At 49.0% G+C, this 27,545-nt stretch overlaps 2 protein-coding genes across 7 annotated transcripts in view; one reads left to right on the top strand and one right to left on the bottom strand.

Annotated features, from left to right (window-relative positions):
• Nucleotides 1-18,616, top strand: part of NOXO1 (NADPH oxidase organizer 1) — a 28,091-nt gene extending 9,475 nt beyond the window's left edge. For 2 of the 5 annotated variants that reach the window (XM_070760960.1, XM_070760959.1), the window contains 8 exons: nucleotides 942-1,087; nucleotides 9,242-9,322; nucleotides 9,410-9,485; nucleotides 11,461-11,641; nucleotides 13,689-13,885; nucleotides 14,498-14,602; nucleotides 15,537-15,654; nucleotides 17,422-18,616. In XM_070760960.1, the coding sequence (XP_070617061.1) occupies nucleotides 942-1,087; nucleotides 9,242-9,322; nucleotides 9,410-9,485; nucleotides 11,461-11,641; nucleotides 13,689-13,885; nucleotides 14,498-14,602; nucleotides 15,537-15,654; nucleotides 17,422-17,992 (1,475 nt within the window). In that variant the 3' untranslated portion in view covers nucleotides 17,993-18,616. Of the gene's footprint in view, nucleotides 1-941; nucleotides 1,088-5,887; nucleotides 5,965-8,138; nucleotides 8,285-9,241; nucleotides 9,323-9,409; nucleotides 9,486-11,460; nucleotides 11,642-13,688; nucleotides 13,886-14,497; nucleotides 14,603-15,536; nucleotides 15,655-17,421 lie in introns of those variants that run through there. The other 3 variants (XM_070760963.1, XM_070760961.1, XM_070760962.1) reach the window with 3 other exon arrangements.
• A 1,731-nt stretch (nucleotides 18,617-20,347) lies between these two features.
• TBL3 (transducin beta like 3) overlaps nucleotides 20,348-27,545 on the bottom strand; it is a 57,503-nt gene continuing 50,305 nt past the window's right edge. For both annotated transcript variants that reach the window (XM_070760954.1, XM_070760956.1), the window contains exons 19-22: nucleotides 26,597-26,700; nucleotides 23,935-24,006; nucleotides 22,901-23,059; nucleotides 20,348-20,581 (exon numbers count right to left, since the gene is read on the bottom strand). In XM_070760954.1, the coding sequence (XP_070617055.1) occupies nucleotides 20,466-20,581; nucleotides 22,901-23,059; nucleotides 23,935-24,006; nucleotides 26,597-26,700 (451 nt within the window). In that variant the 3' untranslated portion in view covers nucleotides 20,348-20,465. The remainder of the gene's footprint in view (nucleotides 20,582-22,900; nucleotides 23,060-23,934; nucleotides 24,007-26,596; nucleotides 26,701-27,545) is intronic.

Raw genomic sequence — 27,545 nt, 5'->3', positions numbered from 1 at the left:
CAATTTTATGCATGGTATGTCTGTATGTATGTTTGGTTTTTTATTATAATGGGTTTTACTTGTTTTTTAGTATTGGATTATTGTTATACGCTGTCTTATTATTGCTGTTAGCCGCCCCGAGTCTCCGGAGAGGGGCGGCATACAAATCCAATAAATGAATGAATGAATGAATAAATAAATAAATAAATTTTAACTGACTCGTCAGTCGACACTGCATTCCAGGCGGGAGTCCACGTCCGTCCAGATCTGAGCAACTTTCTTTGCGAAAAATGTATTAAAATCCTCACCACTGCAGGGGTTTGTCATCCCCCCCCCTTCTCGCCATGTTAAGGAGTGAGTGAGTCACCCTAAACAGAGCGGCTGGGCGAGATTCCGCTGATGCAATCAAGGCAGAATGATATGCGCATCTTGCCATCTTGCGCGCCAATAAATGAGTCTTAATATAAAAACTTAATAGTGCTCTGTCAGATCCAGATTTACTGCCCCTCCAACGCTCCTCTAGACGTCTCTTCTGGTGTTTCAACCCCCTGAGTTCCTCGGTGAACCTAGCAGATCTCCCAGATCTACTCCCATAGAGAGGTTGCATAGGCGCAATCTGCCACAGCCATATTCCAGGCCTCCACCAAATTATTATTTATTGGATTTGTATGCCGCCCCTCTCCGTAGACTTGGAGTTTGTGTATAATTGTGTATAAATGAGTCCGGTAAAAACCCAAGCGCCCACTGAAAGCCCAATGGGTCCATTAGGCATTTGGGGCGGAACCACCTAATCACTTCCACCTCTCTAGCTTGGTGGTCAGGTGACCAGGTGGGTGTAGCCAACTTGTAAAATGTGGTGAAACTCACTAACAACTTAACTCACTTAACGACGCTCTTGCTTAGCAACCAAAATTTTGGCCTCAATTGTGGTCACAGGTTTTCATTCTTTCTTTCCCCTCAAGCCAGGAAAGCGAGAGGGGCGGTGGCGGCAACCGTGCTCCGGCAGCATCGTGTCCCCTGCCCTCTGCTGTCCGGGAGTGCGGGGCAGGCAGAAAGTGGAGAGTTGGAGGATGGGCATGCCGGGTGGTCTCCAAGCTTTGCCCGGAAGGTAAACCAAGTGCCGGCTGGGTCCACGCGCTCCGTCCATCTCCTGGAAAGCTCACAGGAACTGGTGGTGGGTGGAGCTGGGCAGGCGAGGAAGGTTGGGTGGGGAGGCGCAGCCAATAGTCTCGTCCTATGGAGTGGATCGGCTGGACGAGTGGGGCCTGGGCAGCGCAGCCTTTTGAGCCTTCTCTTGCCCCTCTGCATCCCCCCTGCCATCTGTGAAACCGCCTGCCCCGTTTCTGCACAGGCAGAGACCTGCAGGACGATTTGAAGAGGGGAGGGGGGAATGACGTAAAAAAGGCACCTTCCACCCAGGCCTCCCGGGCCAGCTCTGCAGGATTCTGACGCAGCCCACTGACTCCCAACCCAACGCCGTGGTCCGACTTCCCAGAGTGGTGCCGGTGGTCGTCTGGGCTGATCTGCAGAGAGAGCAGGCAGGGGGATGGTTGAGAAACCAGTGGGCTGTTTTTGAGCCAGCACGGGTAGAAGGCGGCCTTTTCTGCAGCATCCCCCTTCCTTCTTTGGATCGTCCTGCAGAGGGGGAGTGTTTCTCAGCCTCTGCTTTTCCAAGGGCTGCCCGCCCACCCACTCGCCAGGCTGGCCTGGATTGGACGCTGACCTCGGAAGGCAAACAGGCATGGGGGGGTCAGCAGGAAGGCTGTGTAGAAGGCCGCCATGCAGGGCAGGGCTGCGGGGAAGGGAGCCGGCTGTTACTCCCCTGCGCCAGTGCCCCGACATTCTTTCCTGCCTTCCAAGTAGCCTTTTGCTTGGCTGCCTTCATAAACTGACCACGAGGACAACGGGAAGGCCCCGTGGAAGGCAGGAAAGCACATCGTGGCTGCAGGCCACAGGGGATGGAGTAGGAAAGGCAGACTGGGACAGTGGAGGGTTGCAGGGGCAGCTAGGTGGGCCCCGATTTTGCAGGCTTGCCTGGCAGGCAGACCAGGGCCACAGCGCTTCAGGCTGGCAAGAGGCGGAGCAGAGAGTGGGTGGGGCAGGGTGAGCAAGCGGCGACCGAGGCGTTGGCAAGTCGAGGGGAGTGGTTGGCGAGGTGAGGTGTCGGTGGAGTGAGCGCAATGCCCGTGTGGGAAAGGGCAACAAGTTACATAGGCCGAGGGTGGTGTGAGTGGGTCGGAAGCGTCGAGTGGAGGCGGGAAGAGCGAGGGGGCGATTGGGTAGACATGGGCGGTAGGGGTGCAAGGACAGGGCCAATTTGGGGGGCGTGGCCAACCAGCCGTCACTACCACCTGCTGCCCACCCCTGCCTCTTAGTGCCCCCATAAGTCATCCACCGCCCCCCCAGGAGGTGGTACCCCCCCACTTTGGGAACCACTGGATTAAAGCTTGGAAAAAGGGAAATTAAATAAGGTTCGGATATGTAAATAAACAATGATGAGGAATACAGATGTAAGGCCAAAAAGGCAACGTATAGTGAGCAGTAACTGTTGGGTTCTGGTTCTGGCGCTGAGGAGACGTGGAGAGGCAGTGATGTCACTTTTCTGTTGAATAGCAGGTGGACCCAGCCCAGGAACCCGCCGGGACCTCCTCTCTTTAATATTCCCCAGAATATTTCATGGAGGGGGGGGGGGAGGCTTCCCACACTTCCAAGGAAATAAGGGAGAAAAATACCATTTTAACTGCTAGTGTAGCTAAGCAGAATTTGAGGCTGTTTCATTTCCAGGCCATGGCAAAGGCTTGCTGTGGTTTGTTTGCTCTGGGCTGGGCTGGGCTTGGAACAGCAAGTGGAGGAGGAGGGGGCCTCTATTTGGGACTGTTCTGCAGGATCAGGAACTTCCTGGTCAGATTTCGTTTCCCTTGAATCAGTTTCAGTTTAGAAAATTCCCAGCATTGAAGTTGAAAGAAGGAAGTTGTGTCCGTGTCCCTCCAAACCAGTGCCCGCTTGTTTTTAAGGCCGACTTTGGGTTGCCCTATATATCTCTGTCCCTTGTATATCTTTATTTCATCAGCATTCAATATCGGTGAATCGAATCAAGCACAGTGAATCGCGCACATTGCAGTAGTATAAACGAGGCCTATCCAACGTGGCCCCTGCTCACTGTTTCTTTCCTATTAATCTGGCTTAGCCCGTCCCAAATCTGATTCTTCTAGATGGGCTGGGATTACAACTCCCAGCATGCCCTGTAAGAGACTGGGCATGCGAGGGCGACGCTCAAGTCAACCTTATTGCATTGTCACTAAATGCTAGCGTTTCAATCTACTTGTCAGTCAATCCCAGGACACTGTTGGCTGTGCAGTTAGGGCAATCAAGGTATAGGTACTGCACGTAATCAGAAGTGCTTCATATCACAATTGAGAAATGGACACAAACATCTGAACTTAAAAATGGTTGATCCATAATTGTACCCATATAGTAATTCCAGGACATGTTGGGACGTCAAATTGCAGAAAGTTGGTTCAGCCCATATTAGAAACATAGAAACATAGAAGTCTGACGGCAGAAAAAGACCTCATGGTCCATCTAGTCTGCCCTTATACTATTTTCTGTATTTTATCTTAGGATGGATATATGTTTATCCCAGGCATGTTTAAATTCAGTTACTGTGGATTTATCTACCACGTCTGCTGGAAGTTTGTTCCAAGGATCTACTACTCTTTCAGTAAAATAATATTTTCTCATGTTGCTTTTGATCTTTCCCCCAACTAACTTCAGATTGTGTCCCCTTGTTCTTGTGTTCACTTTCCTATTAAAAACACTTCCCTCCTGAACCTTATTTAACCCTTTAATATATTTAAATGTTTCGATCATGTCCCCCCTTTTCCTTCTGTCCTCCAGACTATACAGATTGAGTTCATTAAGTCTTTCCTGATACGTTTTATGCTTAAGACCTTCCACCATTTTTGTAGCCCGTCTTTGGACCCGTTCAATTTTGTCAATATCTTTTTGTAGGTGAGGTCTCCAGAACTGAACACAGTATTCCAAATGTGGTCTCACCAGCATTCTATATAGCGGGATCATAATCTCCCTCTTCCTGCTTGTTATACCTCTAGCTATGCAGCCAAGCATCCTACTTGCTTTCCCTACCGCCTGACTGCACTGTTCACCCATTTTGAGACTGTCAGAAATCACTACCCCTAAATCCTTTTCTTCTGAAGTATTTGCTAACACAGAACTGCCAATACAATATGAGGATTCCTTTTCCCCAAGTGCATTATTTTACATTTGGAAACATTAAACTGCAGTTTCCATTGCTTTGACCATTTATCTAGTAAAGCTAAATCATTTACCATATTACAGATGCCTCCAGGAATATCAACCCTATTGCACACTTTAGAGTCATCGGCAAATAGGCAAACCTTCCCTACCAAACTTCCCCTATGTCACTCACAAACATATTAAAAAGAATAGGACCCAGAGCAGACCCTTGTGGCACACCGCTTGTAACCTGACTCTGCTCAGAATACTCGCCGTTAACAATAACTCTCTGATGTCTACGCTTCAGCCAGCTGCAAATCCATTGAACTATCCAGGGATTAAGTCCAATCTTCACTAATTTATCTATCAGCTCTTTATGTGGAACCGTATCAAAGGCTTTGCTGAAGTCCAGGTAGGCAATATCCACGACACCACCTTCATCCAACACCTTTGTGACATAGTCAAAGAAATCAATGAGATTAGTCTGACATTATTTGCCTTCAGTAAAGCCATGCTGATTTGGGTCCAATAAGTTATTGTTTTTTAGGTGCTAATTTATCCTCTTTTTGAATAGAGTCTCCATCATTTTAACTACAACTGATGTCAAGCTAACTGGCCTGTAGTTACCAGCTTCTTCTCTACTGCCCTTCTTGTGGATAGGCACAAAGGTGTTTTCCCAAGGAAGTAGGATAAGAAATTATCATAACTGAGATGTGATGTGTGTAGGAATCAGGGAAATATTTGGACTGAATCATGAGGAAATCCGATGGCAGAAATAAAACTACTGCAATACATTGTCAATATTTGATCATCTTTTTATTTGACGTACCTGCCTCCCAACTGCGTTGCAACAACCTTCCCTGTGCCTGCTAGAGGCAGTAGCCGGGTCAGCGTGGAGTTCCCCAGGCTTATGTTTTTTCTATGTTTTTTATGTTTATGTTATGTTTTTTTCCCAGTCTTCTATGTTTCTATGTTTCTTATGGTGCTATGGGACTTCAACTTGCCTTCCTTCGCTCGGCGAATCCTCGGAGGCGGCTCAGGAGTTCATGGCTTCCTTGGCAAGCACAGACCTGCCCCAAGTAGTTCAGGGTCTGACTTATATGGGGGGGGGGCACACTTGACCTAGTGTTTCTCACGGGGCAGTGGAGACATGATCTGGAATTAAGGGGTGTAGATGCTTCACCCTGGCCATGGTCAGATCATTTCCTGCTGAGGCTGGACTTTAAGACACCGCCATCGCAGGCAGGCAGAGCCGATGGTTCCACCAAGGCGCCTAATGGACCCTAAGGGGTTCCAGAGGGACCTTGGGGAAATACCAGACTCCCTTGTCCACAATCTGGCCGGGAGTCCCTGGTGGTTGCCTGGAACAAGACAGCATCGGGGGCATTAGACCGGATTACGCCTTTGCGACCTCTCTGTGGTGGTGGATCTAGGAGAGTTCCTTGGTATACTGTGGAGCTCCAGGAGATGAAGCTCTGGAAGAGACGTCTAGAGCAGTGTTTCCCAACCTTGGCAACTTGAAGATATTTGGACTTCAACTCCCAGAATTCCCAAGCCAGCACATGGCCGGCAAGCCACTCCTACCCAGTCACATGACCATCAAGCCACACCCACAAAATAAGCCAGGTTTCTCCTTCTATCCCTTCAACTAAATCACTGAGGAAGATGCTGAAGATCGCTGGGCCCAAGACTGACCCTTGAGATAGCCCACGGCCTGCTTTCCTCCAGGTAGATGCAGTTCCACAGTGCACCACTGGGTGTACTGGTCAGCCAGTTATGAATCCATCCTATTCTGCAGATGATCGCAGGGTGATTGTAGACGAGATGGAAGAAATGCAACAGATAAATGAAACCATATGACCCCCACATTGACCCTTCCCCCACGGACCCCCAGGCCTGCGCTTATTTGCTTCTTTTGCGTGCTTTGTAGGAGGCGCAATTCTTTTTTCACCTTTGGCCGTGTCCTTTCTCCCAGATCTACCGGAGGAGGGCTTCTGACTTTATGAGTCTCATGACCTGTCCATGATTTTTATGTGTTGACAAAAGGACTCTGGCTTATTTCTCGGGTGTTAGAATGCTAGAATGCTTCCAAACTTCCTGCTTTTATGGGCATACAGCCATTTCCTTCTTGAAACTCTAATCTTCACATCTGAGTCAGAAGGCAGTTACCTCATAAATGGGAAACGGTGGGGTCCATGCAGCACGCTTGTGCTTTTTTTCGGGAGGCGGATGGACTTTCCTGTTTTTTCTCTGAAGACGTTTTGCTTCTCATCCCAGAAGCTTTTTCAACCCTGACTGGATGGTGGGGGATGGAACGGTTTTTATTCCTTGCAGACAGCTGTCCGTCTGCATCCTTTGAGAGGGCCGTTGAAGCCACTCGGAGGAGCCTCCTTGGAAGGGCTGAGAGGACCCTGTTGTAGGCCTTTGTCTTTCAAATTCAGACGGACTGCTGAATCTTCTCCTGATGGATTTATTCTCCCCCGTTGTGTACCGTGGCTCTTTCGTTTCCCCAATGTGTATACAGATCCACACGTGGCTCACCGCATTGCCCTGCGATTAATGGATAAGGGAATGAAATCTCTCCACCATCCCCACCATCCAGTCAGAGATGGAGACGTTTCTTGGGGAAGAAGTGAAACATCTTCCAAGAAAAAGAGGAAAGTCCAGTGGCCACTTGGGGGAAAAAGCCCACCTTTGGGGCCTCCATTACCTGAATGGCCAAGAAGTCTCCGTAGATACAGTGTTCCCTTGATTTTCGCGGGTTCAAACTTCGCGGAAAGTCTATACCACGGTTTTTCAAAAATATTAATTAAAAAATACTTTGCGGGGTTTTTCCCTATACCACGGTTTTTCCCACCCGATGACGTCATATGTCATCTCCAAACTTTCGTCTGCCTTTAATAAATATTTTTTTAATAAACTTTAATAAATAAACATGGTGAGTAATAATCTGAATGGTTGCTAAGGGAATGGAAAATTGCAATTTAGGGGTTTAAAGTGTTAAGGGAAGGCTTGTGATACTTTTCATAGCCAAAAATAGTGTATTTACTTCCGCATCTCTACTTTGCGGAAATTCGACTTTCGCAGGCAGTCTCAACGCATCCCCCACGAAAAGTGAGGGAACACTGTATTTACCTCAGGCAGGCTGGATATTTACCTCAGACAGGCTGGATATTTACCTCAGATTGTTTATGGCCCGACTGCTCCAATCAGCCTTCATCATTTGTTTTTCATGCCACCTTAGTTATTTTTATAAATAACTGAAGGTGGCGAACATACCAGCCTGCTCCTCCTTCCTCCTGTTTCCACAGCACAGCAGCCCTCAGGGGGGGGCACTGCTCAGAGCCCCCCCCACTCTTTCTGCTCCTCCCCTGCTTTCACCCCCCACCCACCCCAGTTTCCTCTCATGAAAGTTGGAGGCCAGCCTAAGAGACTGAGGGAGGGGGTTGCGGCACACCAACCCACATGGGGGAGATGGGGAAGGGGGGGCCCTTCGTAATCAAGGCTGGGGCGGCAGGCAGAGCAGTTGCTGGCCCAAAATGAGGAAGGGGCGCCTGGGGCTTTGGATCCCTCTTTGGGCCAAGCGAAGGACTTGGGCGCATTTCTTCTACCCCTTCTCCTCAAAGGAGGCAGGGCAGCAGCAGAAATCTCTCCCCCCCCCCTTCCTGCCCTCTAACTCCCTGCAAGAATCCTGCCAGGGGGAGGGCAGAGGGGGGGGCTCCACTGCTGGCCCAGGCTGAGCCTTGCCGAGTTTGGATTGTGTGTGTGTACGTGTGGAGAATAGCCTCGCCCTCCTTCTGCTCTACCTCCTGCGGTGCTGGGCAAGGGCAGGCCCTGCTGAGGGGAGGGGAGGGGCAGAGGGTTGGGCAAGGCCTGCCTGCCAGTGGCCCCTCCTCCCGGCCACTGCTGTGGCTGCTAAGACAGCACCTGTCTGCCCAGCCGGCCGGGGCTCCAGAGCTTCTCTGCGGAGCCAGTGGGAAGGATGGGCAGCCGCAGGTTCCCCGTGGAGGTGGCTGCTGTGGGCTTGCTGAAGCATGGCCGGCAGAAGGTAGCCGTGGGGGCCCTTGGTTTTCCACAGGGGGTCTGTGGGGGGGGGGATTTTGATGCTGCTTTTGCTTCCAACTTCCATTTTTCCGCCTATTTTGAATATTTTGAAATGTGGAGGGCGGCGGGATGAAGTCTTTTTATGGCGCTTTGGATCTTTGCCCGTTGCCAGGGCTGGGTGAGACATGCCACTGTGGGAGCCCTGGTTGGCACCTGCATTTCCCTTGGCCCGGCTGCTCTCACTTCCTCCCTCGGCAAGGCTGCAACTCTCCAGGCTCAGCTCAGCCCAGGAAGGTGGATGGCTGGCCTGCCACTTTCCCTCTTAGCCCCTGAATGACGGGCTCGGCCACAGTGGCAGCCTAGCCTTGGCAAAGGGAGCAGCCTCTCCTGGACATCCCCTTTGCTCCCTCTGAGAGGCCCCCCATCACCGCCCCCCCCCAGGCTTAATCTGCCCTCCATTGCAACTGAGTTGCCCGCCTGTTATGGCTAACACCATATTCTTTGTGTTTCTTTAAAACAAAGGAAATGGGTATTTCTTGGTTATTTATTTATTTATTTATTTGCTTGCTTGCTTGCTTGCTTGCTTACTTATTTACTTACTTATTTACTTATTTATTCGATTTTTATGCACCCTTCTCCTTAGACTCAGGGCAGCTTGCAACAAGACTCACCGAGTCTTCGGAGAAGGGCGGCATACAAATCTAATTAATAATAATAATAATAATAATAATAATAATAATAATAATAATAACAACAACAACAACAACAACAACAACAACAAAACAACTAAACAACTATTATTATTATTATTATTATTATTATTATTATTATTATTATTATTATTATGTTAGCAATAGCACTTTTTAACATTTTGTAATGGTCTTGAGGTCCATTTCTGCTAGGAAGAGAGCGTTGGATGGTTTGGATTAATGCGGATTTCATGTGTTTTTCCCCCCTCCAGACCAGCATGCTTTCTGTCTCCTGGTCTGACCAAACCCAGGTTCTCATTTACAGGACATTTGAAGAATTTAGGACCCTCCACGTAAGTTTCAGTTGGACTCGAGGTTGGCGCTTCCCCAACAGAGCTGGCCAAACAGCACGAGCTCATTAATTCTGTCCTCCTTTTCAGAAAATCCTGAAGAGGAAATTCCCCATTGAGGGCGGATTGTTGAAAAAGTCCGACCGGACCCTCCCGAGGTTTCGAGGTAAATGGGAAGACGGGGCCTCTTGTTGGCATTTAGCTCGAATCATCAGACTGCTGGAACGTCCTCTCACCAACACTCTCACCAACGCTCAGAGAGAGATGCAATTCAAGCAGTGTTCCCTCTAATTTTTTGGGGGGGTGGGCGGAAAAGTATAGTGTCTGAGCGGCAGTCCCTTTGGGACTGGGCGGCACAAAAATATTAAATAATATTTAATATCTCCGAGTCTTCGGAGAGGGGCGGCATACAAATCTAAGTAATAAATAATAAATAAAATAAATAAATAAACAAACAAACAAACAAATAAATAAATAAAAAACCCACCCTGTTTTGCATCAGAGAATTTCAAAATAAAATACTGTACTGTGTGTCTATAACAGTGAGCTCATAATAGGGCAACTCTATCAATATCAAAATGCCACTTAAATAGTTGAGCTAGTTTCAAACTAGATTTTGATTTTCTTTCTCTCTTCCTTACCCCCATTCTTTTTCCTTCTCTTTTCCTTCCTCTCTTTTTTCTATCTGTTTCTCTCTCTTCCTCTCTCTCTCCTTCCCTCTCACTCTTTCCCTCTCGGCTTCTGGGCAGGTTTGAAAAACTCTGAGTTGATGATGATTTTTAAGTGAGCGATTGCTCACTGCTCAGCTTAGAGACAACTATGAACTCAAGGCTGGACACCCCCGTGTGACCACCTAAGAGGGCAGCTCCCCTCCCCCCTCTGGGCATGGAGGAGCTAAATCATCAGTCCCTCCTTGCAAACCATCCACACATTGGTAGTGCCTTTGTGTCAATTGATGCACACGGTGCCTTCGTGCAGAGGGCAGTAACTCTGGGGTGGGGAGGGGTGCATTTATATGGCCTCGGGAGCGGGGGGGCGCCACGGAATGTGCGAGACTCCTTGTGATATGGGCGTTAAGGGAGACGTGGAGGTCCGAGGGGGAAAATGGGCACTGTAGGTTTTGCAGAAGTTTGCCTACTATTCTATGGTAGGGGGAAAAAAATCATTTTAGTTTCTGAGAGGAGTTAAGGGATCCGTGAATTTCACCAGGCTTCAAACTCTTCAACTGTCCCCTCCCCGGACTACAAAGGCAGGCTTTGTCTGGCCATAATGACCACAACAGAGGAATTACAAACGAAGGGCAGCTTCTGATCATCCTGGATCTCTTCTTTGTTCAGTCATGGGGAGGGAGGAAGATTTGTCAGGCGCAATATATAATTTAGTTTCATTCCCTCTTCCAAAGGAATAATTTTTTTAATTATTATTTTATTATTTATTAGATTTGTATGCCGTCCCTCTGCATAGACTCGGGGCGGCTCACAACAATAACAAAGACAATGTAAGAGCAAATCTAATAATTTAAAAAGCACTAAAAACCCCATTATTAAAAGCAAGCATACACACAAACATACCATGTATAAACTGTATAGGCCCAGGGGAGATGTATCTTTTCCCCCATGCCTGACAGCAGAGATGGGTTTTAAGAACTTTACGAAAGGCAAGGAGGGTGGGGGCAGTTCTGATCTCCGGGGGGAGCTGGTTCCAGAGGGTCGGGGCCGCCACAGAGAAGGCTCTTCTCCTGGGTCCCGCCAAACGACATTGTGTAGTCGACGGGACCCGGAGAAGGCCAACTCTGTGGGACCTAACCGGTTGCTGGGATTCGTGCAGCAGAAGGCGGTCCCGGAGATATTCTGGTCCGATGCCATGAAGGGCTTTATAGGTCATAACCAACACTTTGAATTGTGACCGGAAATTGATCGGCAACCAATGCAGACTGCGGATTTTACAGCATTGATGCCCCTCCGACGTTCACAATCCAAAGGCCTGTTTGTGCTTTTCCACCCCTGCAGAATTCCACACTGCTGGGTCCTTTCAGAGCTGGACATTAGGAACACCCCCCCCCCCCCCCAAAATGGCAGGGCAGCATGGAAGCGTGGAGGGGAGGGGAACTCCTTCGGGTGTAATTCTCCCCCCCCCCCCAGATGCCAATGCGATGCTGAGGAAGAATCAGAAGCTGAGCCGCTGCCTGGAGACTCTGAGGCTGCTGGAGGTCTATTGCCAGGAGCTGCTGAAGACTCACGCCAAAATCTCCCAAGGAGAAGACGTGGTCAAGTTTCTGGAAGCCCACAGCCAGGACCTGGAGCCTCCTTTTCCAGAAAACAGGTACGGCTAAGAAAAGAGGTTTCCTGGGGAAGGGAAGCAGGCATTGAGGAGGCTCCCTGGCTTGATGGTGTTTGTCCATCGTGTTAGAAGGGGACCTTGACATCTAACGGGTTGTGGGCTGTACGCGATGGGTCCGCAGGTCAGGCCTCTACGGGCACGAAATGTTCTGCAGACGTGTGTGGGCACCAATGTTGCAGCCCTTGCAGCTCTGGCTTTGTGGAGTGCTCGCTTCTCTACTGCTCTGAATGTCCTTCTGGCAGCCTGGGTGGATCAGCATATGCGCCATGTCGGTCGATCTTGTGCAGGGTTTTCCAAGAGGTGGTGTCGAGATCATGTCCACCGTGCCACGCCTTTTGCGGAAACCGCACTCTGCCTCGGGTAATGGATCCTGTTCCAGGGGGCCAGTCAGGCGGTTCAGCAACCCTTGCAGGCCAGGCTCTTGTGGCATTCCTCTGCGATGATCACAGACTTATCTATTCCCTGTCCTCTTGTAGAGGTGTGGGATGGACGCATCTTATTGATTGATTGATTGATTGATTGATTTGATTTGTATGCCACCCCTCTCCGAGGACTCGGAGGGGCTCACAACAAAAACCATACAAATCCAATACTAAAACAATTTAAAACCCTTAATATAAAAACAATCATACATCTCATACAGACCATGCGTAAAGCGGAGGCAGCCCAGGGGAATCCGTTTCCCCATGCCTGACGACAAAGGTGAGTTTTGAGGAGCTTACGAAAGGCAAGGAGGGTGGGGGCAATTCTGATCTCTGGGGGGAGCTGGTTCCAGAGGGTCGGGGCTGCCACAGAGAAGGCTCTTCCCCTGGGTCCCGCCAGACGACATTGTTTCGTGGACAGGACCCGGAAAAGGCCAATTCTGTGGGACCTAACCAGTCGCTGGGATTCGTGCGGCAGAAGGCGGTCCCGGAGATATTCTGGTCCGATGTCATGAAGGGCTTTATAGGTTATAACCAACACTTTGAATTGTGATCGGAAACTGATCAGCAACCAGTGCAGACTGCGGAGTGTTGGTGTAACATGGGCATATTTGGGGAAGCCCATGATTGCTCTCGCAGCTGCATTCTGCACAATCTGAAGTTTCCGAACACTTTTCAAAGGTAGCCCCATGTAGAGAGCGTTACAGTAGTCGATCCTTTCTGTTCCTATGTTGCCTGCTGAGGGGGGCCTTCGTTTGGGTGCCCGAGAAAGGCCCTTCCTGGAGGAGAGTGGACCCACTGGGCAGCTTGAAAGGGCCCCATGCCACAATCCGGAGCTTTTTCAGCCAGTCCCCTGGGACCAGAGGAGCCCCCTAAGGAGGTGGCAGAGATCGGGGACTTCCCCTGTCAACTCCCCCCGCTGACGGGCCAAGGTGGCCACAGGGGCCTCACAAGCCCCTCTATTCAGCACTGGGGCACTTTGAGCATTACAACCGGTTGTAAGCTGGGAGCCTCCTGCAGCGCTGTTACCAGCTTTAGGACTCCCTGTAAGAAGCGGCGGTTGCAACCTCCCTTTGAATGCCATGACTTTATTTATTTTATTTATTTATTTATTTATTTATTGGATTTGTATGCCGCCCCTCTCCGTAGACTCGGGGTGGCTAACAACAGTAATAAAAAACATCATGTAAATCCAATACTAAAAACAACTAAAAAACCCTTATTCAAAACCAAACAAGCACACACACAAACATACTATTTATAAATTGTATAGGCCTAGGGGGAAAGGATATCTCAGTTCCCCCATGCCTGACGACAGAGGTGGGTTTTAAGGAGCTTACGAAAGGCAAGGAGGGTGGGGGCAATTCTGATCTCTGGGGGGAGCTGGTTCCAGAGGGCCGGGGCCGCCACAGAGAAGGCTTTTCCCCTGGGTCCCGCCAATCGACATTGTTTTGTTGACGGGACACTGAGAAGACCCACTCTGTGGGACCTAACCGGTCGTTGGGATTTGTGCGGCAGAAGGCGGTCTCGTAGATATCCTGGTCCGGTGCCATGAAGGGCTTTATAGGTGATGACCAACACTTTGAATTGTGACTCTCCTCTTGCAGCATCATCATTTTGCCTTCTGAAATGGGGGAGAGGAAGAAAGAGGCTCCCAGCCGGGCTCCCCCCCTGACCATCACCCAGCCAGTCATCTCCCAGGTGTACCAATGCGTTGCACCCTTCCGAACTCAAGACACCCAGAACAAGCCCTTCGAGGCCACCAAGGCAGAAAAGCTGGAAGTGCTGATGAAGGACAAGACAGGTAGGGAGCCTTCTGGCCTTGGCTGCACGTCGTCTGCGGTCACCCCTAAACCAGGGCTCATTTGTTATCTATTTATATAATGCCATGAGTTTATTAATATATCTGCCTTTATTATTTGGGGAAGTAATTCAAGGCGGTGAAGATCTCTAATACTCCTTCCTATTTCCCCCACAACAGCCGCCCTGTCAGGTGGGCTGGGCTGAGAGACTGAATGGCCCAAATGCAGTCAGGCGGTAAGTGCAGTCAGGTGGTAGGGAAAGCAAGTAGGATGCTTGGCTGCATAGCTAGAGGTATAACAAGCAGGAAGAGGGAGATTGTGATCCCGCTATATAGAGCACTGGTGAGACCACATTTGCCTTGATTCATGGAAGCATCTCAATGCAAACGGAGGGGGGATCATTTGCCGAGGCCCAAATCCAAGCTGTTCAATAGAGGCCTTCTCTCTTGACCTGCTTTTAAGGCTCTTGATGGAAGCTGAGTGCCTTTGGGTGGGAACAGAAAACCGATGCCCGTTTGCCATCCCTTCCCGCCTGCATGTCTGTCTTTCCCCCCAAGGAATGCCAGGGAGCAATCCAGCTCATTTCTTGACCCCTCCATGATCTTTTGCCCCAGGATGGTGGCTAGTGGAAAACAGCCGAAAGCAAATTGCCTGGTTCCCAGCCCCGTACCTGGAGGACAGCAAAGAAATGCCCATCGCAGAAGAAAACGACCAGGAAGGTGAATCCTAACTGCCTCCCCCCTAACTCTTTCTTGTAGACTAGCATTTCCCAAAGATTACAACTAAGATGTGTGGACTTCAACTCCCATGCTCCCTAAAACACACATACCTTAAAGTTGCTAAGATTTGGAAATACTATTGTAGTACAGAAATAATGGCATTAAATAATGCAGGTCCAACCATATTTTTCTGCTTCTAATGGCTGTGCAACCAATCCCCTTCCCAGCCAGATTTTCAAATCAGGAATTGGTGTTGCATTCTGAGGGTCCCAGTGTCGCTGCAGACTGTCTTAGATTATTTTACTTTTCTAAAAGGAATGTTATTTTGGCAAGAAAGCTCACATGAGCCCACCGGCATTTTTACAATAAAAAACTGTTGTTAAAGACAGTTCAAAGTTACAAGGCCTTGGAAAAAGTGACTTACAATCTGTATTAGTGCCACCCCACATGTATGTGCTCTAATTCAGCCGCTTGACAACCAGCTCACAGTTGTGCCTGGTTGCAATATCTTGTGGTCACATGATTGCAACATTTCCCCAAATTTTTGGCAAAAAAATGGCCTTGGAGGAAGCTGTACGCGCTTAATTTGCTTTAAAAATGGTCGTAAAATCTGGTCTCTCCCAACTTACAACTGCAAGGACTTACAGGGGAAATTCCAATCCCAGTTGTGGTGGGAAGTCAAGGACTATTTATAGTACACTCAAAATAGATCCAAGGACTAGCTGGTCACTTCTAGCACTATTTTGTGAAAAGAACAGCATCTCCCAGCATCCGCTTTGTGGTAGCAAAACTCTCAGAATGCCGCAGGCGTCCACTGCCTCAAACAATGGCCTGTTTAAGGAGAAGTTATGTGCTGAGTCCACATCTCTTGCTTTGTAATAAGAGAGGTGGTGGCATCTTGGCACTCACACTTGTTCTTTCCGTCTCCTGCCAGGGATGCTCTATTATGTCACCCAGGCCTACAGAGCCAAGCAACCGGACGAACTCTCCCTTGAGTTTGGGATTGTGGTGCAAGTGCTGGAGAAAGCAGACAGTGGCTGGTGGCTGGTTTGGTAAGCCAGGAGGTGGGATGGGCTGTGGGGGAGGAACTGAGCCTGGGCACACCAACACGGGCACTGGTCAGACCATGGCACGGGGTCCCCTGGGTGTTGAAAGTCTGATAATTCAATTCAATTCAATTTATTAGATTTGTATGCCGCCCCTCTCCGAAGACTCGGGGCGGCTCACAACAACAATAAAAACAATATTCTAGCGAAAACAAATCTAATATTAAAAAGCACATAAAAACCCTATCATATTTAAAAAGCAAAGAACACATACATATCCAAACATAAATATAAAAAAGCCTGGGGGAAAGGTGTCTCAACTCCCCCATGCCTGGCGGTATAGATGGGTCTTGAGTAATTTACGAAAGACAAGGAGGGTGGGGGCAGTTTTAATCTCTGGGGGGAGTTGATTCCAGAGGGTCGAGGCCGCCACAGAGAAGTCTCTTTCCCTGGGGCCCGCCAAACGACATTGTTTAGTTGACAGGACCGGAGAAGGCCAACTCTGTGGGACCTTATCGGTCGCTGGGATTTGTGCAGTAGCAGGCGGTTCCGAATCCTGCATGACATTTGCTTCCCTGAAAGATTAATGAGAAAATCTTGGGATCTCTTAAGCAAACATCAAGAGGATCTGGTGGCACCTTTTGGGGTTAACAAATGTTAGGAAGCAATTTCCTTTCCTGGGTTGCAGTTCACTTGGTCAGAAACAATGGAATGATCAGAAATTAGTTCTGTCGGGTGCTGCATTGCTTGTTGGACTGGGTTGGCGTTCGAGGACAATAGGTGGCGCATCCTGGAAGAACGAAAGCCGTGCAATCAGGCCTCGCAAAGTCCTCTGAGGAGATGGGAAAGGCTGCGTAAGATCCCCCACAGGTGGATCAGCTCTTAACCCGTAGCAGAAATGAGGGAAATTGTGATCCACTGGAACTGGAGCCTCCGACAATGGCTGTTATCCCCTTTCTTGCTTTCGCCTCTTTGGGAAGCAGCGTCCAAATCTCTGCGAAGTTAAAGGAGAGTTCAAAAATTTCTTCCAAAATCTGTATGCGGGATTTCTTTCCCCAAAGTAGAAATTTTGCAAGAGAGTTAATATTAGGGCATTGGCATTAGAGAAGAAACCAGCTTTTGTTGAAGAGGCTGGGGAGATCCTTCTCCCCACAGGGCCCTCGATCCGGTTCTGTGGTCGTTGAGAAGCAGCAAACTTGGGTGTCGTTATTATTATTATTTTTATTATTATTATTATTAGATTTGTGCCATTATAATATTGTTTTTATCATTGTTGTGAGCTGCCCCGAGTCTTCGGAGAGGGGCGGCATACAAATCTAATAAATAATAATAATAATAATAATTATTATTATTATTTATTAGATTTGTATGCCACCCCTCTCCGTAGACTGGGGGCGGCTAATAACAGTAATAAACAGCATATAACAAATCTAATGTTTAAAATACTTTAAAAACCCTTATTTAAAATCAAACATACACACAAACATACCATGCATAAATTGTATAGGCCTAGGGGGAAAAGGGTAGTTCAGTTCCCCCATGCCTGACGACAGAGGTGGGTTTTAAGGAGCTTACGAAAGGCAAGGAGGGTGGGGGCAATTCTGATCTCTGGGGGGAGCTGGTTCCAGAGGGACGGGGCCGCCACAGAGAAGGCTCTTCCCCTGGGTCCCGCTGACCCAACATAAAGGGATCCCCTCTGTGTTGGGTTTTAGGCTAATGCTGAAGTCGTTTCCCCCTCCTCTTGACCTGTCCCCCCCCCATTTGTCTTTCCAGGTACAATGGGACCACAGGCATCGTTCCCTCCATGTTTCTCCAGCCGTACAGAAACCCCCTTAGCAAATTCCTGGCTCTGGCCTCGCCCTCCTTGGGCGGCTCCTTGCCAAACCTCACTGAAGCCCCCAGTCTCAGCAGCAAGAATGGGGCGGCCCCACACAACGTTTTCCCCAGCCAGAGGCTGCAAGGCAAAGACGCTGCCTGGCCTGGGGGCGAAGGCCTTCGTCCCCGCAGTAGAACCTCCACCTCAGGAAACTCCAGCCCAGCCTCTGGGAGGTCCAGCAGCTCCGGGAACATGAGTGACCAGGGATCCTGCAGCCCCTGCGACCCCGAGGGCCACACTGCCCTCACGGAATGCTTTCTCCAGGGCCCTGGCAACCCAGGAAGCGCCTCAAGCCAGCCGCAGAACCGTTTGGGCCTGGAAGAGGAATCCTCCGTCCCTTTGCCTCCTTTCCCTGGCGTGGGCTCCTGGCCGGGCGGGCCCATTGTGCCCCCACGCCCCTCCCCCCGTGAAATTCTCCAGAAATGCAGCAGCCTAACCAGAAAGGCCCTGCAGAGATCTCTGGAGTAGCCTAGCTGGCTCCCAGCTGCAGAAAGCAAAGGGGCCATCCGACATCGTTGGACGTATTAATGTGGAAGGAATCACTCAGTTCCTTGTGCAGGGGGCTAGAATTGGGGTCCTCCCAGTCCGATTGAAGCCGCTCAAGGGATGGCGCTCTTCCACAGAGGGATACACCCCCATTTTCCTAGAGAGACCAAGCAGAGAGCACCCCTCGAAGAGCTTTCACCTTGTAAGGGAAAAGAGGGGGCATTTTTCACCAGGTTGGGTGGTGTCACCTCCTGCAATGGGGGCTCCATTTGGCCAGGCTGGATGGAGCAGACACACCCCTGTGTGGAGCACCGAGAAGGACTTCACCCAACCCTGCCTGAACGAGAGAGGTGAGCAAGTAGAACTGAGGCCCACGTAGAGCCCGCACTGAAGCTCTGGTGGTCCCATCTTCTACTCAACTATCAACACCCATGAGTTATTGACTGCTGTATCCAAGTTGGGGGTCTACAGTATTTATTTAATACTTAAGCATTTTAATACTTTTAGGTATTCCTTACTTATTAATGTATTTTAATATTTTGGTAACTGATTTCTATCTACAGGCTTGAGTGCTATTAGACTTGCAAATAAAACGCATTAAGACAAGCTGAGTTGCTTACTTTTTTATTTATTTCTTAAATTTGTTTGCCACCCGTCTCACCACCAGGCAATAATTGCCATCTTGCAAGTCTTCTATACTGTAAAAATGCTATCCAGATAATGATCATTGAGAGGCACTGGATCTGATGGGGTGAGGCTGGCAGCTCTGTTGCGGTTGTTTACAACCTGTGTGTTGGGTGGTATTCTTCTTTGCTCTTGGTCAGAGGGATACACCCCCATTTTCCTAGAGAGACCAAGCTGAGAGCACCCCTCCAGCAGTTCTAATGCCTGTAAGGTGCCCAGAGGGAGGCACATCATGTTCCTGAAGGCTGTAAGTGTGAACAAGATGCTCCCCCCCCCCCCTTATAGCAACAAGAATCCGAGTGAGGAACCTGGTGTTCTTTCCTCACTTCATCCTGTTTGGGGGCTAAGCTGGTGTTAAGCCAGCGGTCCCCAAACTATGGCCCATGGGCTGCATGTGGCCCGCTGAGGCCATTTATCCGGCCCGCTGGTGATTGACAGGAGCACAGGAAAAAGAGAGCAAGAAAGAAAGAAAAGGGAAAGAGAAATGGAGAGAAATGAAGGAGGGAAAGAAGGGAGGGAGGGAGGAAGGAGAAGGAAGGAAGGAAGGAAGGAAGGAAGGAAGGAAGGAAGGAAGGAAGGAGAAATGGAAGGACAGGAAGGAAGGACTGTTTTTTGGGCGGGGGTATTTTTCTCTTAACATACATTCAAACAATACCATGTACCATCTAATTTTCCATGAATAAAATGCGGTATTTTGTTAGTAACTAATATCAATCATCAAAAAAGTTGCAAAAGTTTTTTTTTCTAATTTTGTCATCCAGTTACATTCATTTTTTAAATTACATTCCCTCCTTAATGTTCCTCCAAAAGTACACCAATTATTTTTCTAACTTATTAACCATTATGCCAAAGTGCTTCCTTCTTTCTTTATACATTTTTCTATAAGCCAAGAAAACCTTGTATAGCCAATCAGATGTCAACAAAAGAAAATTAAAAACAAAACATAAACATATATGAATTTCAGACTTCTTCCCCCCCTCTAAATAGTACATTCCCATTTTGTTTTTTACTTTAAAACAAGGTATGTGCAGTGTGCATAGGGATTTGTTCATAGGTTTTTTTTAATAGTCTGGCCCGCCAACAGCCGAGGGACAGTGAACTGGCCCCCTGTGTAAAAAGTTTGGGGACGCCTGTGTTAAGCTAAAGGTTGCTGCTCCCATGCTGTGCGGCTCCTGTTCACCCCAGTTGCAAGGGCGGGGGGCAGGTAGAGCCAGACCGGGCCCTTGTTGCTTGCGCCCCCATCGGCTCCATCTCGCCCAAAGCTTGCCACTGCACTTGAGGACAATCAGACCAGCAGAAGCTTAGCTCTCCTCCTGCATCTCCACCTTAATGGCCTGGACATCTCCCTGCAGAAGTGAGACCCCATTCATGCATTCTACTGGGTCATCACTTGGTTTGTTTGGCTTAGCCTTCAACGTGTTGTCCATCCATATCAACTGAGGCTTCTTCAATCATCTACGGTGAAGAGCAACCAGGGCCCATCAAACTTGGCAAACTAAGCCGCCCCGTCCATCACCCTCCCAAAAGGTGACTGTGAAACTATGCAAATTGGCTAATCTGTGAAAGGTCGGCATTGTTAAGGAATGAAGTGTGTTGTTTTTAAAAAGACACTGGGGTGGAGGACTTAACGTGGCCCAGCCAACGAGAGACGAGTTTATTTATACAAATAAGCACGTATTTATTATACAAAGCATTCTTTGAAGCATTGTTGGTGAGGGAGTGTCAAACTGTTTGGGGATGTGGACAAGTATTGGCGGGTGAGCCTCAGCCGTCATGTCTCCATCCCTTCATCCCAGCTGGGAGCATCGGCCAGCCTCATGTTTTGCCACATGAAATCAAGGAAGGTGGAGGCTTGGAGCAGCCGGCCCAGCCGCTGGAAGTGGCGTTCTGCAAAGGGGAAAACAGGAATGAAAACAAAGAAGGCAGGGCAGGGGGAGCGGTCCTTGGTTACCTACTCCAGTGACTTTCAACCTTTTTTGAGCCGCGGCACATTTTTTACATTTACGAAACCCTGGGGCACATTGGGGAGGGGGGGGCTATAAAAAGTTTGGACAAAAAAATTATCTCTCTCTCTTCCTCTTTCTATCCCTTCCTCTTTCTCTCTCTCTCCATCCCTCTTTCTTTCTCTTCCTTCCTCTTTTTTTTGCTCTCTTTCTCTCTCTCTCCCTCCCTACCTCCCTTTATGTCTTTCTCTCTCCTTCCCTCTTTCTCTCTCTCTTGCTTTCTTTCTCTCTTGCTCTCTCTCTTGCTTTCTTTTTCTTGTTCTCTTTCTCTCTCTCTCTCTTGCTTTCTTTCTCTCTCTCGTTCTCTTTCTCTCTTTCTTTCTTTCTCCCTCACTTGCTTCCTTTCTCTCTCTCTCTCTCTCTTCCTTTCTTTCTCTCTCTGAGCTTCGCAGCACACCTGACCATGTCTCGCGGCACACTAGTGTGCCGCGGCACACTGGTTGAAAAACTGACCTACTCAACCTCATGGGAAGTGGGTGGTTTTTAAGGATGGGACCAAATGTATCATGTTTTTTCAGGGGAAGATTGCTTCCTTTCCTCTCCTCTGATGACGTGCCGTGAAAGGCCATTAAGAGAGCACTTTCCACGGTGGTGGCATTAAGGAGGCCTGGCTACCTCCATGATTGACAAGAGACAGGAAGTGTTGCTGCCAGGTGGACAGCCCAGCCTCTTCTGGAAAGCCTTCAGGGTGAAGCTCCCACAACCTCCGAAGGCAACTTCTGCCCAATTGGTTGACTGTTCTTAATGTCAGAAATTGACAGTAAGGTTGAATTTCTCCTTGATCAGTTTCCATGCACTGTTCGTGGTCTGGCCTTCAGGTGCTTTGGAGAATAGCCTGACCCCCTTCCTCCCCTCTGTGGCGGCCCCTCAAGTACGGGAAGACGGCTATCCTGTCTCCCCTGGACCTTGACTAAACTAGCCCTGCCAAGTTCTTGCAACCTTTCTTCATAGGCTTCCGTCTCCAACCCCCTTTGTCTATTGGTCCAAGGCCATTTCTTCAAGTTCTGGTGGGCAGCAACCAGAGACGATGCACCTCAATCAAGGACCCTTGGCCATTCTTTGAACTCTGGTTGCTTAGCTGCCGGGCTCTCAGGATTGTTTCACCTACTTTTGCCTCAGATTGTGCCTGGATTAACTGCAGTACTAGTAAAAGTATCTTTAAATCTAAGGACTGCTTTTTCTTTCCTACGAATTGAGTAGAGGCAGACCTGACAATAACTCTGCAGCCACAATATTTTTCCTGTAGGAAATTTGTTAATAACCAAGAGATACAGGCACTTTAAGCAGAAGGCAAATACAGTGATAGCTCATCTTACAAACGCCTCGTCATACAAACTTTTCGAGAAACAAACCCGGGGTTTAAGATTTTTTTGCCTCTTCTTACAAACTATTTTCACCTTACAAACCCACCGACGCCGCTGGGATGCTCCGCCTCCGGACTTCTGTTGCCAGCGAAGCACCCGTTTTTGCTCCTGGGATTCCCCTGAGGCTCCCCTCCATGGGAAACCCCACCTCCAGACTTCCGTGTTTTTGTGATGCTGCGGGGGAATCCCAGCAGTGCAAAAATGGGTGCTTCGCTGGCAATGGAAGTCCGGAGGTGGGGTTTCCCATGGAGGGGAGCCTCGGGGGAATCCCAGCAACGCAAAAACGGGCGCTTCGGCTGGCAAAAGGGGTGAATTTTGGGCTTGCACGCATTAATCGCTTTTCCATTGATTCCTATGGGAAACATTGTTTCGTCTTACAAACTTTTCACCTTAAGAATCTCGTCCCGGAACCAATTAAGTTTGTAAGACAAGGTATCACTGTATATACCCTGCTCAGAGAGATAAAGGGAACACTCAACACATCCTAGATCTGAAAGAATGAAATATTCTCACTGAATACTTTGTTCTGTACAAAGTTGAATGTGCTGAGAACAAAATAAAATTGATTGTCCATCAGTGTTGCTTCCTAAGTGGACAGTTTGATTTCACAGAAGTTTGTTTGACTTGAAGTTATCCTGTGCTAAGGGTTCCCTTTATTTTTTTGAGCAGGGTGTATGAGACATAATACCTTCCAGCCTTTGCTGACCCATCTGAGGACTGTCAAGTGGACATTTCAACCGAACTCCAGCCGAAGCTGCTTCACCCGATTTCAGAGCCGGTTCCTCGGAGAAACGAGGGCCGCCTCGTTTACGGAAGAAGCTGGAAAGAGATCCACTTGCCTGTGTATGGCAGGAGAGACTCCACCGCGGCTTTGATCCCTTCATACTCCAAGAGATCCTCGGGGTTCTCGCGCGTGAGGAGGATCTGCACCACCGCCTGGGCCTCGTGGCAGTTTCGGGTGTTGGTGTTCCATGTGATGGAAAACTTCAGCACTGCCTCTGCGGGGAAAACCACAGGAACGACACACTAGCCATAGTAGCTGGCTGAGTTCCCACCAGCCCTCGGGAGGCCTCCTGCCCATCCACCAACCAACCAACCCACCTACCAACAGGGCCAGTTCATTCACCCAAGATTCCTCCAGGCAGCTCCCCAGGGGAACACTCCACTAGCTAAGGGCCCACAAACTTCCCATTCCATCTCCCAGCCCCCAGGACGGCAACCACACCGTCCACCCGATTGGCCCATCTCAACCAGGGGCCTCTGGGTCTTCAGGGGTCCTTCCAGAAAAAGGAGAAGGCTGGGAGTGTGTGTGTGTGTGTCAATCTGATCTCCAGGGAAATGGCATGGCAAAGAGAGGGATCCACCGCAGAGGAGGACCTTTCCTTGACCTTTCGGGAAGCCATGACTTGCAGGGCCCCCTCTGCCGTGGCTCCATCTGGCCCCGCCCTTCCCTCCCCTGGCCTGAGAAGGGAAGAGCAACAGTGGGAGTGGAGAAGCGGCACAACTGATTGGTTGAGGAGGGATCGCTGCCACAATCTGAGCCACCTCCCTTCCCGCTCGGAAACCCCAGGATGGCTTGGTGGGGCCAGAAGGGTGCACATGTGTTGGGTGTGTGTGTGACCTGGCTTGATTTTATCTCATGTGGGACCAAAACTCAAGAGTCTCCTTTCCTCCAGTCTGATGTCTTAAGCACTCTACCACACTGTCCTTTCCAAGGGCCAATTTTCAATAAAAAGAAAGAAATCTGGACCGAGAACTTCCTCTTATGACCTGCCTAGTTTGTCTTTTGTAAACACGCACAGAGGTCTGAATACACTACATGCGCATAGCTACGTGAGCACAGAAGCTGGGTCACACTGAAGTGCATACTGACCCTTTTGGTCTTTCCGTAACTTCATCAAGTTCTCTGCCAAGTCTTCTCTTCCTCTGGGCTCCTTTAGGATGGCTGAGGGAGACAAAAGAACCAAGCGCGATCAAACTCCCCCGTGGGCAGAAAACAGGGAGACCCAAATGACCCCTCCACCGGTGACCCCCCTCTCTCTCCTCTGTGGAGGAGGGCAGCCTCACTTCGTCGTATTCTCATTCGCTGTGTGGGACAATCTGCAAATGTCAACTGACGACTGTCATTGACCCTGGAATTACGGTCATAAGTCATGGCAGTCATGGCCATGTGACCACACCCAAATTTATGACCACATTTACCTATCTATCTATCTATCTATCTATCTATCTATCTATCTATCTATCTATCTATCTATCTATCATCTATCTATCTATCTATCTATCTATCTATCTATCTATCTATCTATCTATCTATCTATTTATTTGATTTGTATGCCGCCCCTCTCCAAAGACTCGGGGCGGCTAACAATAATAAAAAAGACAATGTAAACAAATCTAATATTAAAAATAATCTAAAAAACCCCAATTTAAAGAACCGCTCATACATACATGTATAAATTCTATAAGCCTAGGGGATAGGGAAAATTTCAATTCCCCCATGCCTGACGACAGAGGTGGGTTTTAAGGAGCTTGCGAAAGGCAAGGAGGGTGGGGGCAACTCTGATATCTGGGGGGAGCTGGTTCCAGAGGGTCGGGGCCGCCACAGAGAAGGCTCTTCTCCCCAGAGAAGGCCAACTTTGTGGGACCTAACTGGTCGCTGGGATTTGATCATTAAGATAGGCAATGGGTGCCTTTTGCTGTTAAAAAGAAGTAAATGCTGAGAACAGCCCAAAAGACCTTGAAAACTGCAGCACTTGACTCTACAAAGGCGAGCCAGTCACCAAGCCCCCCAAAATACGATCGTGGCGGGGGAACCATCAGGATTTCGAAAACAGTCGATAAGTAGCTATGGGGGAGGAGGGGCTATTGTAACTTTGACCAGTCCCTGAATGACCACTAGTGGTGTGTGATTGAACACCCAGGCTCCTTTGAATAAATATAGCGTGCGGCAGACATCTCTTCATATCAACGTCCTTAAAGGATATTACAGGGACAAGATAGTTATATAATTATATAATTATAATCCTTGGCGTCCTTGTATGTCAAGGTGTACAATGTTTTGGGACTGAGAATCCTGGTTGTCCCTTTAGATGCTGCACCAGGGGATAAATACAGTGATCCCTCTATTATCGCGAGGGTTCCGTTCCAAGACCCCTCGCGATAATCGATTTTTCGCGATGTAGGGTTGCAGAAGTAAAAACACCATCTGCGCATGCGCGCCCTTTTTTTCTATGGCCGCGCATGCGTAGATGGTGGAGTTTGCGTTCCCCGCCGCCCACGCAAAGGGGAAACCCCGATTCGGCTCCTTGCTGCTGCTGCGCTTCCGAGCAGATCAGCTGCTGGGCGGCCGAAGGAACCTTCCCTGGGTCTTCCCGGCCGCCCACGCAAAGGGGAAACCCTGGCTCCTCGCTGATGCCCCCGCTCGCCCGCCCGCCGCCCGCCGCCCGCCAGCAAGAGGGGGAGAGATAGAGAAAGAGAGAGAAGGAAAGAAAGAGATGAGAGAGGGAGGAAGAGAGTGTGAGAGAGGAAGAAGCAAGATAGAGAAAGAGAGAGAGAAAGAAAGATGAGAAAGGAAGGAAGAGAGTGACGTCATCGGGTGGAAAAATCGCGATATAGCGTTTCGCGAAGATCGAGATCGCGAAACTCGAGGGATCACTGTAATCCATAAGGCAGTGTTTCCCAACCTTGGCAACTTGAAGATATTTGGACTTCAACTCCCAGAATTCCCCAGCCAGCATTCGCTGGCTGGGGAATTCTAGGAGTTGAAGTCCAAATATCTTCAAGTTGCCAAGATTGGGAAACACTGCCATAAGGAAATAAGACCACAACCAAAGTGAATCTTACGACAAAATTAAATTGGATTGAATGAAATAGAACAAATGTTACTCTTCTGGTGTATTTACCATAGCTTTAAAAATCATTTTTTTCTGGCAAACTTTAGGTCGGCTCTTGAGCTAAAGTTTCGTGTGTAGCCCAAGGTGCTGGAAGCTCTCTAAATATGTTTCCTTTGGGGTCTTTTTCTCCCCATAGTGACATGTCCTGAAGAAGCAGGAACCACCACGAGCACAATGGGGGTGGTGGGTAGAGGGAATTGGGCCACCACTGGGCTCTTCCAAGGGAATCCTTCCCCACCCAGCCCACTGGGGATTATGAGCATGATTGCTTTTATATTAAGGGTTTTAAATTCTTTTAACTATTGGATTTGTACTGTTTTTTATTGTTGTGAGCCACCCCGAGTCTTTGGAGCAGGGCGACATACAAATCTAATAAATAAACAAACAAACAAACAAACAAACAAACAAACAAACAAACAATCATCTGTGATTCTAGCTGCACATCCACATATCTGCATAGTTGGATGGTTTGTGTACAAAACTGCTCTGTTATGAAATTGGGGGGAAGAATTTGCAAACCCTTCGGAAAAGTAACCCGTGGGCCCCTTTGGAAACCCACCTGTGGACATGGGGAGCGTCAGGGCCCCGAGTGGGACTCGGCTGAAACCACAGAGGGATGGGAAGACCTTTTCGTCTCACCTTTGATGACGGTCAGCACGGTGTGTGGCCGGTCCAGGGCGAGGGCCACGGCCAGGGCCCTCCGGAAGTTCTTCGCCTGCAGCAGGTTAGCCAGCTCCTGTTCTCTGCAAGACAGGAAGAGATAGAGGGGGTCTGGGGCAGAGTTCGGGGCCCGAAAGCATCCAATCCACCCGAGGCAAGCGAGGGGCTGAGATTCGCAGGGGGAGATATTTCCTACCCCCGAGTTCCACCCACATCTATAAAGCCCTTCATGGCATCGGACCAGAATATCTCTGGGACCGCCTTCTGCCGCACGAATCCAAGCGACTGGTCAGGTCCCACAGAGTTGGCCTTCTCCGGGTCCCGTTGACTAAACAATGTCGTCTGGCGGGACCCAGGGGAAGAGCCTTTTCTATGGCGGCCCCGACCCTCTGGAATCAACTCCCCCCCCGGAGATTAGGATTGCTCCCACTCTCCCTTGTCTTTCATAAACTCCTTAAAACCCACCTCTGTCGTCAGGCATGGGGAAATTGATTCCCCTGGGCTGTTTCGGTTTTACGTATGGTTTGTATGAGATGTATGATCGTTTTTTATATTAAGGGTTTTAAATTGTTTTAATCATTGAATTCGTACTGTTTTGTTGTTGTGAGCCGCTCCGAGTCTTCGGAGAGGGGTGGCATACAAATCTAATAAATAGTAATAATAATAACATCCCTCTCTTGTGTTGGCCATTGAGTCTTTATTACAGACTTCAAGGGTGTCTGACTGAAACATAATGTGGCCCAGGGAAACACACCACTAACTGACCAAAGCCAGCAATGGGCAGGTAGGCTGCAACAAGAGAGGAGGCTCTTCTGCCAGCCCAACGGGTGGGGACGGCCACCTTTCTAATAGCCATTCAACAAAGGTCAGCGCAAAGTCATTCAAAGGCACTCCTATCCTGCCCTGAAATATCCAGTCCATCTTTCCC

Source organism: Erythrolamprus reginae, chromosome 9 (genome assembly GCF_031021105.1).
Source record: "Erythrolamprus reginae isolate rEryReg1 chromosome 9, rEryReg1.hap1, whole genome shotgun sequence".
Lineage (NCBI taxonomy): Eukaryota > Metazoa > Chordata > Lepidosauria > Squamata > Dipsadidae > Erythrolamprus > Erythrolamprus reginae.
This window is presented reverse-complemented; position numbering and strand designations above follow the sequence as displayed.